Here is a 17,642-nt window from a genome sequence, read left to right as displayed (position 1 = left end):
GACCATTCCTTCTCTGGCCTATTTTAGAGAGTTCCTATAAACTCACTTGAAATAATGCATGTAAAAATATTTTATAAATAATAAATTCTTACATAAACATATTATGAGTGGAAAACTAAGGTTCATTTTACTTATCATTCCTATTTGTCACCTTTTTATTTTGAAATCATTACTGATTTACAAGAGGTTGCAAAAATAGTAAAGAGAGGTCCCATGTACTTGGGACCCCCAATGGTGACATCTTATAGAACAACAGTACACGATCGAAACCAGGTCATTGATATGAGCACAATGCAATTCATTGCATTATAGAGCTTCCTTGGGTGTGACCAGTTTTTGCATGTACTCAGTTGTCCTTGTGTGTGTATAATTCCATGACACTTCATCACACAGATAGATTCATGTAACTGTACCACAATCGAGACACGGAATTCTTCCAGGACCGTAAGGCAATCCCTCAGGCTGCCTTCTCTCCCTTGCCCCGTCTTGTGGCAAACACTGGTTTGTTGTGTGTCTTTATGATTTTGCCATTTTGAGAATGGTATAAAAGTGGAATCATACGGTATACAACCTTTTGAGACTGACTCTTTTCATTAGGTATAATGCCCTAAAGTCCATCCAAGTTTGAGTGTATTGATAGTTCATTCCTTTCTACTGCTAAGTCACATTTCAGGGTACAGATATGCACCGGATTGTTTAACCCTTCACCCCTTGAAAGACATCACGGTCATTTCCAAGTGTAGCCATTACAGGTGACATGGCTATGTCATTCCAAATTTTTAGGTGTGCCAGAGATACTAAATCACTAATTGATGACCCAAGGCTATCAAGAAATAAGAAACAAAGACAGAGGTAGGAATAAATAGAATAACAGGCATAATAATTTAAAAAGTAGGGCTGCTGGGGCATCTAATGAGATAAAGCTCACAGAGTCTGTAACAGGACCGGACACACGGTAAACACCCATCATGACACTGTTGTAGGCGACAAGGATTCTGGGCATGTTGAATGTGCCCTGCACTATTATGGGCCCCTAGTTTATTTTCTCCTTTCATCCTTAAAACGACCTGATGAAACTGAGTTGAATAACCCCATTTTGCAGTCTAGGAGGTTGAGAATCAAGGAAATGAATTGATTTTTTTAAAGCTACTCAGATTGTTAACTGCTAGGGTCAGATTTCAATCTCAGCTCTATAAGAATCTGAAGTCCATGGTCTCTCTCTGAGTTAACAGTACCAAAGAAAATGATGCCTACACACGCGAGCCGGCCAGTGCTTCTTTTACCTAGAACGTTAAGGATTTGGCAATTTCCTTTAAGATATTCGTCCCAGATGGCATGCGTGGACCTGGAGACTATTATGCTAAGTGAAATAAGCCAGTAAAAAGAAAACAAATATCACATGATCTAACTTATTAGTGGAATCTAAAAAACAAAATAAACTGATGAACAAAATAGGTCCAGAGGTATGGATGCATGGAACAGAATAATGGATCTCGGTGTGGGGAGGGGAGTTGGGTGGTGGAAGGGACAGGAAGAGATCAACCAAAAATATGTATGCATATATGCATAACCCATGAACACAAACAATAGCATGGGGAAGGCCTGGGGAGGGGTGGTGTTGGGGGCAGGGGGGCAAAAAGAGAGAAAATGGGAGACATCTGTAATACTGTCAACAATAAAGTAAAATAAAAAAATAAAAAATAAAAAAAAGATTCCCCTCTCAGAAATGTCTTGCATGAAAAATAAGGGCTGTGGTAGACACAGCCTTGGACCAGTACTTTGTGACCTGAACGTCTAACGCAGCGAACAGAAGACAGAGACCTGCCCAGCCCGGTCAGGATCACGGCCAGCGGCTTCAGCAGCATTGGCTGTCTCCACTCACTCACCTGGGAACGAATTTCTAGAGCAAAGCCAAGAATTCTTCCCCCACACCTGTCATCAGTGCCACTTGTCACATTTGTGAAGCTCATGCCCTTTCCTCAGAGAAAGTTCTTTCCCACCCCTGGGTTCTCACTCAGGATTAACCAAGCTGGTTACATACATTCTCGTTCACAATAAATCAGAGGTAAATAACCAGGAGAAATGCGGCTGCTAAAAGGCACGTGCGCCGACTTTAGGAAGAACTGTCAGTTAATAGCCTGATTGGAGGGAAGGCAGGAAGCGAGGAACTGTAAGATAAACACAGCCCGGCTGGTGTGGCCCAGTAGACTGAGCATCGTCCTGGATTGAGAGGTTGCCGGTTCGATTCCCTGTCAGGGTACATGCCCGGGTTGTGAGCTCGATCCCCAATAGGGGGCGTGCAGGAGGCAGCCGGTCAATGTTTCCCTGTCACATGGATGTTTTTATCTCTCTCTCCCTTCCTCTCTCTGTAAAAAATCAATAAAAAATGCAGGCCAGTGTGGCTCAGTGGTTGAGCATCAACATATGCACCAAGAGGTCAGCAGTTTGATTCCTGGTCAGACCACATGTCCAGCTTGTGGGCCTCATCCACGGTGAGGGGCATGCAGGAGGCGGCCAATCGACATTCTCTCTCATTGATGTTTCTATCTCTCTCTCTCCTTCCCCCTTCCTCTCTCTAAAATCAACAAAGAAAAAAAATTAATGAAAAAATAAAAGATAAAAAAATACACACAAGAATGTAAATAGTATTTTAGGGTCATATTCCAAGTTATCCCCGTCCCCAAATGCTGAGATACAAACAAGTAATGTGTCCGATGTTTGTGTTACATTCTAAAGATGAGGCTAAATGACATTCACTATACTCAAGGAAAGAGCGAAGAATGTAATACATTTTTTAAATACTTCCATTAAAAATGACTCGAGTCAGTGCATACAGGAGTCAGCCTCGGTTACCTGGAGAATTCACTCCGGTGAAATAACTCATTCCTTTCTCCCTCAGGTGCTGCTGTGCGAGTGGATCGCAGGAGCAACACGCTCACACTTGAATAGCTGTCACTTTAATATCTCCATGGAGAGGAAACAAAAAGAAGAATTTTTTATTTTCCCCAAACATCTGCCTCTCCAAATATGTCTTTGGAAATGGAGCCAGGTGTGGAAGGCCTTATAGTGGATTACTGGAGCACCCTAAGAGGGAAAGACACCCCTCCTTAAAACACCACTGCCTGCACGGTCTCTGGGGCCACGCCCAGCTTTGCAAACTCCACATTGTTCTTGCTTTTACATTCATGATCTCCCCATGAATGCTGGCCCAGTGCCCTCTCTTCTGTTCTCCAGGAAGAGAAAAAAATATTCTTGAAACACCCCTGTTTCAGTGTGTATTCCAAACACACTGGCCACTTGCCAATTCATTTTGCCTGCCTGCTTGGGGACCTGCCCACTCTTTTCATTAGAAACTCCTTTGCCGCGGTGGCCTGTGATTCCATCGTTATCCTAGGTCCTAAACAGTCCATCACTCCGTGCAGATGTCCATGTGTGTGAAGGCTGTAAGACAAGTGCCATATTTTATAGCAAATCCATATCCATCAACTTAAAAAACCAAAACCATGATCCGTTACTGAAAACAAATGAAACGTAGCTATATCTAGAGCTAAAGAATAACCACATAGTCAGAGGCTCAGTGGTTGGCATGTCAGTTGCTGACTCTCTGAATGTAGGTTTCCCTAGCACCTTCCTAGAAGTTTGCAATGCTGAAGAGCCCTGGTCCTGTAGAAAGTGCTAGCTTCCCAGGAGATGAGGCAGATGTCCTGTAGGGAGGTCTGGTTTCTGGGAATCCTGCACATTTGTCAACATTGCCGGAGACTGGAGGTCAGGAGGTCTCCAGCTGCGATCAGACATGCTGGGATGTCTTCCGATCCACAGCTGGAATCCTGGTGATTTTTTCAAAATGTTCCCCCTACTTTCACAAGAAAGCCTTGTTCTTTGTTTTTCATTGAAATTGAGCCTGTAATCAAAGTTCCTTCAAATGGTCTCCCAGGAAAATGGCAATGATGGGAATATTTACACCATGGAAATTGGCACAGGCTACCAGGCTCCACCCTCCACGCCCAGCCCCAATCAGTTTTAAACATTTACCAGTATACTATAACCAAAGACACTTCCTTTTTCAAATATCTACCATTTTAGGTATTCATTATATTTCTATATTTTGCGCTGTATTTTCCCCTTTATTATGTCTATTTACCTTTTATATTTCAGAGATTTCTCACACCTTCTGATCCACAAAAGCTGACCATTTTTATACTTGAGTGTGATAACGGGTTTATTAAGTCATGTGGACAAAAAGGGGCCTCATCCTAACCTGATAAGCTCAGGGGAGGCCTGCATGGAGGCCTTACAAACTCAGAGACTGCAGTAACCACAGAGGATGGTCTGAAATGACAACTTCCTAACACAAAGTGAGTCATGGCGGGCTGCCCTGTCCTTGGCTGATCTCTTCCTTGACAAAGGTTAATCTTTACCTGACAGAGCCTGTCTATTGTCTTTTTGCATCTGTGATAACATACTTTTGGGATGTCGGAGTAATCCCCTTTTCAAGATCCCTCAGGGCACAATCTCCCACCAGAACACCAAGACCACAGAACGGTTCCTTATCTTGTTCACCTGCATGGCACCTCCATGTGCTGTCGATTGTTAACCATCCTGCACCCTCCCACGTACAAGAAGCACGTGTCTCTGTTTTACTTTTTATTCCTCTCAGAGACTTCCTCGATTTGCTTTCTCCCACCTCCCTGAACTACCACCGGTGGATTCCATGTCACCCCCTACGCCTTCCCCTTTGATGATGATGTAGAAAAAGTGGTAAAACTACCATTTTCGGAAGCATTTTTTCAGTCTTTGGAGATTTTGCCTCCTTGTAGCTGTCATCAGTTGGTCTCAAATAAACTCATAACTAAAAATTCTCTACAGTTTTGAACATTCCTTATGTCAATAGTCCTTAGTCTTTACCTCTTTTCAATAATTTCTAGGGATTGGAGGCATGTGCTCAGTCTGTCTTTTTGAACCAGAGTGTTACCATTATTTTTAATCTTCAATAATCCACCTTTTAAAATATTTTTCGCCCAGCCGGTATGGCTCCGTGGTTGAGCATCGACCCATGCACCAAGAGGTTGCTGGTTTGATTCCCGGTCAGGGCACATGCCCAGGTTGTGGGCCTGATCCCCAGTGGGGGGCGTGCAGGAGGCAGCCAATCAATCTTCTCTCTCATCGATGTTTCTATCTCTCTCTCTCCCTCTCCCTTCCTCTCTTTCTAAAAATTAATAAAGAAAAAAGAATAATAAATAAAATATTATTTTTCCAAATAAAATTTGTTTATCCATTTCTGTTATACAGATCCCCTAATTTAAACAACATATACAAATATTTCACTAGCATTTTGGGAACACAGATGTCCAATGAGCTAAATTCTCCAAAGTAATCCCACTGGAATTTCAAAGGAAATGTCATTGCAACTTTTATTTCTTATTCTTGGATGCTGAACTAACGAGTAAATTGTTCTAAAAATGTGGTTTGATGTGCAAGTTTTATTGGCTGTTTTTCTAAACGTTTCCAAAGTCTGCAGGACCCCAGGTGAGAAGGAGCAGCTTCTAAAATAATATTGGTAGTCACAACAATTCAGCTTCTAACTTGCAAACCCTCAAGGTTCCAATGATTTTCGAACTTGGGAAACTATGCTTTAAGTTTAAATTCTTAAATGTCAATAGTGTGTGTGTGGGGGAGACAATAGGGAAAACGTAAGACAGGGAAGTTAAGACCAGGTCTATGAAAAAACAAAAGCAACTTGAAAGGACAGCAGAGCCTGGGAGATTTAAAGGGGAAAGGGATCATTTAAATTTAGGATTTTCAGATCTTTGTAAAGGCTAAATTGCAACTATTACATTATATAAAAGTTGGGAATATGGATAAATCTCCCTTATTTTAAGAGAGAAGTCTTACCAGTGTACCACTGTAAAAACTTTTAAAAACACTTAAACAATGTCAAAGTGCTTTTTGAAAATTTTCTAGGCTCAGAAAACTATGTATTTAGGATCAAATAAATGTATTCTGGGATTTTAAGCATTTATAAAAGCATCTGACTTTACCAAATATGTACAAATTAGTCTGAAGGTTAGACATATTTTTGTATATAATGTAAGTCCAAAATTCTCCCTGGCTTCGAGTAAAATTCCTCTGGGGCTTATGTCTTTGGGGACACACACTATTGCTGTGTTCATGTGAAAGTGTAGATTGGTGATGTTCCTTATGTATACTTTAATATTCTTGTTAATGCTACTTTATAATATTGACATTTGGGGTTTCAGTATATGAGGGGTTTTATACAAAGAATGTTTGGTAGCTTTATATCTTAGCAGTTCCTCCCCTATAACAAGGCAGGGCTGAAATATGGGAGCTTAATCCATGGTCCTAGCAATAAATCCAGTCTCTCACTTGGTCAGTGTTGATCTCACAATTTTTGTTTCAAATTAAGGGGGAAATTCCAGGCCATTAATTGCAACATTTCCATAGTTATATTTTCCAAAATATATTGAGATTTAATTAACATATAATAAAATTCACCTATTGTTATTGTCCAGTTTGCTTAGTTTTGACTTACTTAAATGTCACCACCACCCCATTCAAGGTACAGAACGTTTCCATCACCCCCAAATTCCCTTGTGCCCTTGGCAGTCACTTTGCAAACACCCCTATCCTAGGTAAACATCGACTGGACTGCTGTCATTACAGACTAGTTTTGTCTCTTCTACGATTTTATATACATGAATTCATACAGCATGTATTTTGTTTTTGTATCTCATTTGTTTTGCCCTTCATAGTGCTTTTTGAAATGTATTCATTGTGTTGTATGAATCAATGGTTAGTTTCTTTTAGCTTCTGAGAAGTCATCTGCAAGAATATATCAAAATTCATCTGTTTACTTATTGATAGTTATTTGGGTTATTTCTAGTTTGAGGCTAATATAAGTGAAGTCACTCTAAACATCTGTGTACAAAGTATATTTGTTGACATTTGCTTTCATTTATCTTTGCTAAATACCTAAAAGTGTAATTGCTGGGTCATATGCTAAGTGTCCATTTAACTTGATCACAAATTGCTCAACAATTTTCCTTAGGGCTTATCCAACCTCACATCTTAGAGTTAATATAGGAGTTTCAGTTGCTTCACATCCTCACTGACACTTGATAGTGTCACACTTTTTAATTTTTGTCATTCCAGTAGTTAGAGGTATCTCGTTACTGTTTGATGCTCATTTCTATTATCAAGATGCTGACCATATTTTTATGGGCTTATTATTCATTCACATATCTCCTTTTATGAATTGTCTTTTCAAATATTTTGTTCTTTCAAGATGGGTTGTTATACTTATGCTGTAAGAATTCTTCATATAGCCCAGATATAAATTATTTTCATCAGGAATAAGTATGGCAAAACTCTTCTCCCTTTCTGTGGCTTGTCTCTTCATTTATTTTTAATAGTGTTATGGGTTGAATTGCATCCCTCTCAAAAGATACCTTAGAGTCTTAATTCCCTGTGTGTCAGAATGTGACATTATTTGGAAATTGGATCTTTACAGAGGTAATCAAGTTAAGACGAGGTCATTAGTGTGGGTCCTAATTCATTATGTCTGGTGTCCTTATACAAAGACAAACATGGACCCAGAGATGCCCACAGGAGAAGGTCGTGTTAAGATGAGACAGAGATCAGCCAACCACCGAAAGCTCGGGGCGAGTCATGAAACAGGTGTCAGAAGGAACCGACCTGACCTTCATCATGGACTTTAGCCTCCAGAACCAGGAGAAAATGCATTTCTGTTGTTTAAGCCACGCAGTTTGTGGTCATTGTGTTATGACAGCTGTAGAAAAACAATACACAGCCAAGTATATCAATCTTTAGTGTAAGTTACTAAGATTCATTTCCATGTTTTCCTAGATCCACATTATTTTTACATCACACAGGCACAGTCCACCTTTTCCTCTTCACTGGGATTCGTGTTTAGATTTTCCAATCCTGAGGGAGCCCTCCCCTCTTGCATAATTTCAAAAATGAATCATGTTTCTACTAACAGAGTCAATATATCAAGTGGCCCTATGTCCATCTCTTCAAGTTCAACTTGAGTAAGTTTTAGTTCCAAGGAGATAAGGCCCCTCCTCCCTTTGGTCCCCTGCCTGTAACATTGGAGACGATCATAACTGATGTTCTAATACCAGGCTCTCGGGGCCCAGCACAGGCATGCCCTGAGGTGCTTCATTTCCTTCCTCCTGCTGCTGCGGGAGAGGACTATTCGAGAACAGGTCAAACAGCTGGGGCTCTGGGTGGCCCTGCAGGTACGAGCGGGAAGCCCCTTTTCTCCTGGGCACACAGCAGCACCAGCCCTTCCCATCGACACTGCCGTGCTCTCCACTCTACTTCAAGAAGGGACCAGCCACCAACTAACCCACACAACCTCGACCTTGAGAAAGTAGTTTCTTTGTTGAAAGTTACTCTTACTGCACCTCTGTTCTTCATAGTTGGGAAAACAGAAGTCTGCTAAGGTCAAAGAAAAGATCGAAATAATAACAGCAAACTTTTCTATGAACCTCCCTTTTGGAATGGAACACTCAACGACTCATGCGTGTGGCCCTTGCTTGTACGTTACTCTGGTCTAATGTTTTCTCAGTCCTGAAGTCTAGACGCACGACAGAATCAAGGGTTCAACGTGCCAACTCTAAGAGCTCTCTACAGGTACATGCCTTACCCTTGACAGACAGGTGTCTCCAGGTCACAGTTGGCTCTGGTCTGCCAATAGCAAGACACAGCAGGGTCACGCTGCTCCCCTCGTTCACAGTGATGTCTGAGGAGATATTCATGATCTGTGGAGGAACTGAAAAGAAACAGAAGAGAATAAATGCATGTGGATGGTTCCTCACACTCAGAAGAAGGTGTTAGCCTGTAAATATTCATATAGCATGTCTTGGGAGTACTTTCTCAATGATAACTTTCAGATTTCTTGATTTGTCAAGGGTGTGGCCACCAACACATCTTTCACCGTGCACATGTGTCCCGTGGCTAGCACACATGGGGGGCGGGGGAGAAGTGCAGGGACTGACGACAGGGACATCAAATGCGTGTTGATTGAAAGGCAAAACCAAAAGGAAACTACTTACAGCTTTCTGAGTTCCTGTCTATCCACACGCTCATTATTTTCATGGAATCGCTGACTTACGCAAATAGTCATGAGTTGCCCCCAGTTCAGCCCTTTTTTAAATAAAGCCAACCACACAGAGTCAGTTACAGTCCCTGAGCACGCCAGCATTTTCACATTCTTCCACCATGCACAGATTATTCCACCCTGCAATTCTTTATTTTTATCCTCACCCGAGGACATTTTTGCATTTATCTTCAGATAGAGCGGGAGGAGAGAGGGGGAAGAGAGAGAGAGAGAAACATCAATGTGAGAGAGATTCATCGACTGATTGCCTCCTACATGACCCCAACCAGGGCTGAGGACAAACCGTAACCAAGGTACGTGCCCTTAGTGGGACCTGAACCCAGGACTCTCTGGTCCGCAGGCCAACGCTCTAACCGCTGAGCCAAACTGGCCAGGTCCATCCTCAATTCTTCCCTTTCACATTCCTTTACCTGAAAATTCCTTCTTACTCCTTAAAACACAGAAAAACATATCCTTTAAAACACAGACGAACTGTCCCTGACTTGCCTAATCAGAGTTAGCAACGCGTTGTCCCTGCAACTCTTGCAACTTCAATATTGTCTTATAAAACACAGGCTTGATGGCACCGTGTCCCGGTGGTTGGGAACAGAGCTCTGGAGCTGAGCTCCTCACCTGTTGAATAGTCTGGGGCGAGGTAAACTGCCTTCCCCTCTTCAAGTGTTGATTTCCTCACCTGCGAAGTACGCACGAGGGTAGCAGCTGAACTCCCTGTGCTGTGAGGTGTCGACCAAACCAGGGCTCAGCAGAGTGCCTGATGGGAAGGGGCACTCGGGGAGTGCTGGCTACTGAGGGGGCGAGGAGGACAGAGTCGGAGACAGCAGTGGTCATGTCTTTGTCAACAAAGCGTGTCACTCTCATGGGCTGGGCTCGGGTCCCCTTACCTTCAGCACATTTTTGCTGTCTGCCTCATCCCACCCCCAGGCCTGATTCTCTTAATTCAGCTCAAACCTCAGCATTGAAAAATATCCCCGTTGCCTTCAACTCTTACTTCTCATCGCCATTTGGTTGAGTTTCTCACCAAATTTCACATGAATGATGGCCAAGGCCTCCCACCTGGGACCTCCCACCTATTCTCTTTACAATTTTGGATCCCACCAACCTATCCCCTCCATGAGCTCAGAGGGACTTTTCATAAAACAGCCTAATCAAACTGTCTCCTACCTGCTCCTTCAGCTCACCATTGCCCACCAGGCTCAACACACAACCTCTTCTGCACAGCCCAGCGCAGCCCTGGGATCTAAGCCTGACCCACGCACAGCGCCTGTCCCACTCACTGCAGACAGTGGGCCTGGCTTCCCCTGGAACATGGCGAAGCATAAGCCCTTCCACAGTCTTGCTTTTCCTTGTCTTTTCATCATTTTCCACCTGAAAAGGTGTGACTCGACTTGCAAGGGATGTCAGGTCCTGAAGAGAGAATCCCCCACGGCGCGTGGTGCAGTCCGCGGAAACCTCCCCACGAGGGAACTGGGTCAGGCGCTGGTCCCGTGCCTGCCTTTGCCTGGAGAGGGAGGGATGAGGACGAGGATGGGATTTCACACACGCCCATTTCTTCGCCTCTGGCACAAGGCTGACGGGGGTACCTGCTTCATTCTTTGAAAGAAAGACCCAAAGACCACACCGAACAAATCCAGACACAAAGTGAGGCAAAGCTTCTAAGGGAGGGTTTCAGGTGCCTAAACTTGCTTCTCAGTTTTCTTTCAGATTCTCAAAATAAAAGGAAGGACAACAGAGACAGGTGGCTCCAAGCTTTCAGTTATGCTGATTTATTCAAACTGCCGGCTTAATTATGAATTATTAATTACCAGACAGGTAGAGTGCTGTGAATTCCAGCCCCCTCCCCCCCGAGCCAGCGGCAAAGGAGAATTATGGCTGATTCTGATTCTGAGGACTGAGCGCCCGGAGTTTTATGGTGCTGAGGCCTTCGCGGTAAGTCTTTTCAAGGAGACGCCGTAAGTAACATGTAGAACATTTGAGTTCTTAAGGGAATCCACATTTGAAAATAAATAAAAATTACCTCCTTATAAATCTGCCATATTTTAGATTATTTCTGCATTAGAAGTTGCCCTGAAATTTCATCGCATATATTTTATCCAGATACACACAGGGAAAAAAAATTGGTGTACATTCTAACTACAATGCATCCTCTTGAGAAAACCGTACTACCTATTTTTCAGTATTTTCTAGCTTGTTAAAAAAAAATAGTTCTGAGCTTAGAAATGTCGATACTTTTTTTCATTTTTATAAAGCAGCAGCTTCTGTGCACCTTCCAAGTACCCTCGGAGGACTGCCCGCGTTCGCTGGAGGTGTCTGAAGCTGGGTTCCCTGGAAGGAGAGGCTCCCTCATGAGGAGGACACAGCTGGGGGCGGGAGCACTGTCCCCGTCAGGTCAGTGGAGGCTCCTATAGTATATACTTCAGCTGACACGCCCAGGGACTCATCTCCCCACACTGTCCCCAATTCAGAGCCTTCCGTTCCATTCTGTTCCATTTCATCTGACAGTTTGAGGGGTCCGGGATGAAAGGCATTTGTAAGAGTCCACGGATATTCATTCAGTCGGACCTCCTCATTCCTGTCCTGGTTCTAATGTCACCCATTAGAAGGAGTGAAATCGCGGAGGTCACTCCAGCATCCACATCGCCACCAAGACCCCGGCAGGGCTCTCTGCCGCCCTCTGCGTGTCCGTCCTGTTCCCTGCCGTTTTCTCAGAGGAGAAAAGACAAAGGATGTGGGCAGCCAGCAAAAACAAACAAAAAAAAAAAAAGCACAAAAAAAGAATTGAGAGGAAGGAATGCTCTTTCTGTTCTCAACTATGCTATTTTATTATTAAAATATAATCCATAATAAAATGTATTATTTATTAATATGTAACTTGATTGTTCTCAAATTACTTGTGAAAACATTATATCATGGGTTTTATATGAATTATGAAATAACTAGAAGAGATATTCTCATTATTAAGTGCATGATTTTCTAACCACTTTGCGGTGCATCTGAAACTAATACAGAGTAATACTGAATTTAAACGGTAATTAAAAAATAAATTTTAAAAAACGAAGGAACTGGAGCATGGGTAGGGTTAAATAAATTGCCCCAAATTGCATGGTTAACAAGAAGCAGGATTCTTTTCATTGTATTATGCTTCCTCTTTGTTTCAGCTCAGTCAATGCCCCCAAAGACAGCATTTCTATTGCACATCTGTGTCCTCTGCTTGGAAAGTCCTCCCTGAGCATCTTCCCTCACGGCGATGACCAAACTGAACGGAACCATCCCCTCCCGTCCGCGTCCAGCCTCCCGAACACCCCTGTGGGCGGGGCCTTCCTGGTCATCCTGTCCCTCCTGGGCCATTGCTTGCCAAGCGAGGTCTTCAATACTTCTAATTTAATTTTAAATCTCAAATGAATTTGGAAATACAATTATGATCCTCCCCTTGTTTTTATAGCTTTTTGAAGAAAGGAGCAGTTGGAAATGACTTTTCCTTTTAACTTTTATTAAATTTATAAAATTATATATGTTTCAAGTGTACAACTCTATAGTACATTAACTATATATTGTGCCGTGTGTTTACCACCCAAAGTCAAATCTTCCATCACCATGTATTTGACCTCTTGTACCCTTTACTGCCCTGTCCCCCTTCTCTCTGGTCACTACCGTAGGCTGTCTGTCTGTGAGTTTTTGTTTGTTTGTCCTGTTTGTTCATTTGTTGCTTTCGGTTTTACATCCCATATATGCATGAAAGCGTATGGTTCTTGGCTTTTTCTAACTTATTTTGCTTATCATGACATTCTCAAGATGTATGATGTTGTCACAAATGGCAGTATTTCATCTTTTCGTATGGCTGAGTAGTGTTCCATTGTATATATGTACCACATCTTCTTTGTCCCATCATCTATCACAGGACACTTCAGTGATTTCCATGTCTTGTGAAATCAGATCAAAACTACAATGAGCCTTGGCCGGTTTTGTTCAGCAGTTAGAGTCGGACTGTGGACGAAAGAGTCGCAGGTTGGATTCCGGGCAAGGGCACCTACCTCTATAGCAGTTTGATCCTCTGCCCTGGTTGGAGTCCTGTGGGAGGTAACCAATCGATGTGTCTCTTTTACATTGATGTTTTTTTCTCTTTCTCTTCCTCCCTCCCTACCTCCCTCTCCCTCTATGTGAAATTCAATGGGAAAATATCCTCAGGTGAGGATTAAAAAAAAAGAAAAAACTACAATGAGATACCACCTAACACCTGTTAGAATGGCCGTTATCAATAAGACAAGCAATGACGAGTGCTGGAGAGGCTGTGGAGGAAAGGGAACCCTCCTTCACCGCCCGTGGGGGTGTAAACGGGCACAGCCATCGTGGGAAACCGTACGGAGGGGCCTCAAAAAACTAAGAATAGACTTACCATAGGAGCCAGCAACCCCTCTCCTGGGTATCTACCTAACAAATTTGAAAGATATATGCACCCCTATGTTCATTGCAGCATTATTCATGGAAATGGCTTTAAATGCCTACATGTATTTGATAGGGGAACTTTGTTCAATTTTCAGACACTTATCTGTGGCAAACAAATAAATGTATTTATATTTATATGTATTTATAACTACATAGATAAACAGAAAGTGCACTATCTTCCTGAAACGTCAAAATTATCCACGAAAATGGTAGTACCCACAGGAGCCTAACTAAAGGACCACAGAGTATGGTGTGTTTGTCGTCCCGTCTGCAGACACCAGGGACCCTCCCCGCCAGCAGTCACGCTTCTGTTATCTTCAGGCGATGGCAGGTTACCACAGGGCCTCCTCACAACTGTGAAGATGGTTCAGTGAACAACTGCAGCTACCTCAGCTTGTGGTCATTTTAGACACATGGGGGGATAGACATCGACATGCAAGTATAGATGTCAACATAGTACAACACTGTCTGCCTCTCTGTATGCTCACATGCAAATGCAGAAAGGGATACAAATGGAGTTTTATCAGGTTGCAATGGAGCGCTTTGAGGAAGAGGCAGACTTCCAACGGTATCTTTGGGCTCCGGGTTACCACGAGGTATTTACACCTTCTCTCTTTGCCCTCAGTATGGCCAGCTACTCTTTCTTTTTTTTTTTTTTATTTCTATTTATTTTTTAAAAATTTTTATTGTTGAAAGTATTACAGATGCCCCTCCCTTTTTCCCCCAGGGACCCCCTTCGCCCTGCTCCCGCCCCTCTTCTGCTTTCCCCAAACTAAAGTCTGTGTCCATTGGTTGTCCGTGTGTGCACATACGTTCTTTGCTTTGTCCCTTAAGCCTTCCAGTATGTCGTGAACCTGTCCCTTCCTCTTCAATATCACTGCCCTTGGCTCAGTTGAGAAACATGTCTTCTCTTGCTTGGAATATTACAAAAGTCTCTTTATTTCTCGATGTGTCATTTTATAGCTCAAACCCCATTCACCTACCGCAGTTACCTCTTCTTTCTTCTTTCTTTTTTTTCTCTATTGACCTTAGAGAGAGATGAAGGGAGAAGGAGAGATAGACAGAAACACCGATGAGAGAGAACATCGACTGGCCGCCTCCTGCATGTCCCCCACTGGGGATTTGGTCCACAACCTGGGCATGTGCCCTGAGCAGGAACCGAACCGGCGGTCTCTTGGTGCATGGGTCAAGGCTCAAACACTGAGACACTGTCCAGGCCCCGCAGTCCAGGCTCAAACACTGAGACACTGTCCAGGCCTCTTAAATTTCTTGCTTCTGCCTAACACCCAGCATCTGCCCCTTGTTAAGACCCTAAAGTCTAAACCATCGGTCTGGCCATGTCTCACCCCGCGCCCCTTCTCTGACAGGGAGCCCACATATCTTTCTGGGCTATGCTAACGCATGTCTGTGCCTTTACACACTATTCCTTTGGTTCGGAAAACACTTTGCTACTTTGGTGCCATACAAACCACTCACTCTTCAACACTCAACTCAAATAGATGAGCTACTTTATGACGACTTAGTTTCTCTCCTGTTTCCAAAGCATTCTTGTTTCTGTCTTTATCATGTCATTTATCTTTGCAATTGAGCTATTGCACGGAAGAGGTCTATATTTATGCTTGTGTTCCTCTCATACAACACAAAACCTGACACAAGGTAAAGTCCTCCCCCCACCCTCTCTAAAGGTAATGAATAAATGCACAGGTTTTAAAATTTGGTAGCTTACAATTTGTCAGCTGTTTTCCATCCTAGAAATTTGACATTTGCCCTTTCCATTCCCTGAAACACCCTCCACCTTATTCCTTACTTGGATAAATTTTTTTCCCTTCTGGGCTTTGTGACTTTATATTTATTTTTGTATGTTTGAAGTCTCTGTGTCCCTAAACCATATACTTTATAAATCACTATATTCTCAGTACTTAGAGATATGCTGGTTACATAATTGGTACTAAATAAAAATGCATTGAATGAATAAATACCTATTATATGCACTGTGTTAAACATGTTATTACATACTTGTGAGAGAACAAACCTGAATTAGAAAGGTTTTCCAAAGGTGAAATATTTCTATGTGCAAAGGTGACTGGTGATTGAATGTGCGATTTTTGACACATTAAAACCACCTACAGAAAGTAATCTGACATGATTGAAAAGCCGCGTGAGAAAGCATGGGCCATAACTTAGGTTCTGGAGCCTGGTGACCCACGTAGCCTTGGACAATTTTTACTTGATCCCTCCGAGTCCCTGGTTCTTCACTGAAGAACAATGAAGACAACAAAATCTCTCTCTCCAGGTTGTGGTAACCAGGGGAATGTATATAGCACACTGGTATAGCACGTAGAAATAAATACGTACTTAATGAATGTTAGTTGCTATTATTTATTTTATGCTCGTTATTGATATTATTCCCGTTATTTGGAATCAGATAAACAGCTTAGTCAGTGTCAAATGGCTCATTTTCTGAATCTCAGTTCCTTGAGCTTTGAGGCAGGACTTATAGACGCAGCTGGCCTTGGGTAGCTGGTGAGATTTCGTTCTATATACTTCCAGAGCAAAAAGTAAACATTGAATCAATAATTGTCAATTTTGTCCTTTTAAGCTAAATATTGTACCTATACACATAGACAGGGCAAATCACACACATTTGTTTTTTTTGTTTTGTTTGTTTGTTTTTTTAATCCTCACCCAAGGACATTTTTGTATTCATCTTCAGACAGAGCGAGAGGGAGAGAGGAAGGAAGAGAGAGAAACATCGACATGAGAGGGACACATGGAGTGGTCGCCACCCACACGACCCCAACCGGGGCCAGGAACAAACTGCAACTAAGGTACATGCCCTTAGCGGGAATCGAACCCAGGACTCTCTGGCCCGCGGGCTGATGCTCTAACCACTGAGCCAAACCAGCCAGGGCCAAATCACGCACATTCGTATAAAGAAATGACTTAGCTCTTCCTTTCCTGTGTTCCTTTAGAGGATACTTTTTTCTGTTTCTAGCAGATTCAAAGCAAATCACTCAACTCCAGCGCCTTGTCCTGCCATTTCAAGGGCAATGATTCCACCCACTACAACACTGCCCCATCTTTGTCCAGTCGTGATATTTGAAAATCACGTTTCAAGTGTTTCATCTAAGACTGAATGGCACTGTTATTTCATGCAAGCAAAAACCATATGATGTAATCTGGACTCATGGAGGCTAAAATTTGACTACCATTTTTTCCCAACTACTTTCTGTGTGATTTCTGCAACTACTTTCTGAGTGACTTGAGCTCATTAAGCTCCCGCTTTCTCAACCATAAAATGGGCAGTAAAATATTTGCTACACGGGGATGTGGAGACTGTTCGTTACGTGCCACCGAGTCCCTCTGACTCCTGGCGTGAAAGACTGACAGCTACATGTCCTGTTCCCAACAGCCCTCAGAGTAATGATTTTAAAGAGACTGAAATGGCTATTGTTGTTATTTTCATTTTATTATTGTTATTATTATCCCTGCAGAATAACAAAATATTGAGACATGTGAAAGCTAATATAAATATTAGCTTTTAAATGCTCAAGGTTTATTTATAAAAATAATAGCAGTAAAGGCTTTTAAATGAATGTTTTATTCTTCCAGGGTTACCTTTTAAAATTTAGGTTAACAAAAGCACGTATTTCATAAACTAGAGGTAGGACTAATTTGGGAATGAGAGTATACATGCTAGGCTAGGCTGTGTCAAAGCTTGTGTACTTAAATAGTATATGTTGATGGAAGCAAGACATGAAGTGTCAGGACAAGTGGATTTTAATCTCGATTCCTCCAGAGTTGTGTAATCTTTTGTAAATCACTTACCCCTTTGGCTTAGGGGTGTGTGTGTACATGTGGTGTTCATCTGTTTGTTTCAGCTCATTGTTGTTGTTTTTTTAATGTTTTCATTGATTTTTAAGAGAGAGAGGAAGGGAGAGATAGAAACATCGATGTGAGAGAGAAACATTGATTGGCTGCCTCTTGCACGCCCCTTACTGGGGTTCGAGCCTACAACCCAGGCATGTGTCCTGACCAG

General features: G+C 42.5%; 1 protein-coding gene across 3 annotated transcripts in view; it reads right to left on the bottom strand.

Annotated features, from left to right (window-relative positions):
* The window catches only part of OPCML (opioid binding protein/cell adhesion molecule like), a 518,700-nt gene that overhangs the window by 115,966 nt on the left and 385,092 nt on the right, over positions 1–17,642 (bottom strand). For all 3 annotated transcript variants that reach the window (XM_036276639.1, XM_036276640.1, XM_036276638.1), the window contains exon 3: positions 8,690–8,815. In XM_036276639.1, coding sequence (XP_036132532.1) covers positions 8,690–8,815 — 126 coding nt within the window. The remainder of the gene's footprint in view (positions 1–8,689; positions 8,816–17,642) is intronic.

The sequence above is a fragment of the Molossus molossus genome, unplaced genomic scaffold (assembly GCF_014108415.1).
Source record: "Molossus molossus isolate mMolMol1 unplaced genomic scaffold, mMolMol1.p scaffold_m16_p_22, whole genome shotgun sequence".
Classification (NCBI taxonomy): Eukaryota; Metazoa; Chordata; class Mammalia; order Chiroptera; family Molossidae; genus Molossus; species Molossus molossus.
Note: the sequence above shows the minus strand (reverse complement) of the source record. Positions and strands in the feature narration are given on the sequence as shown.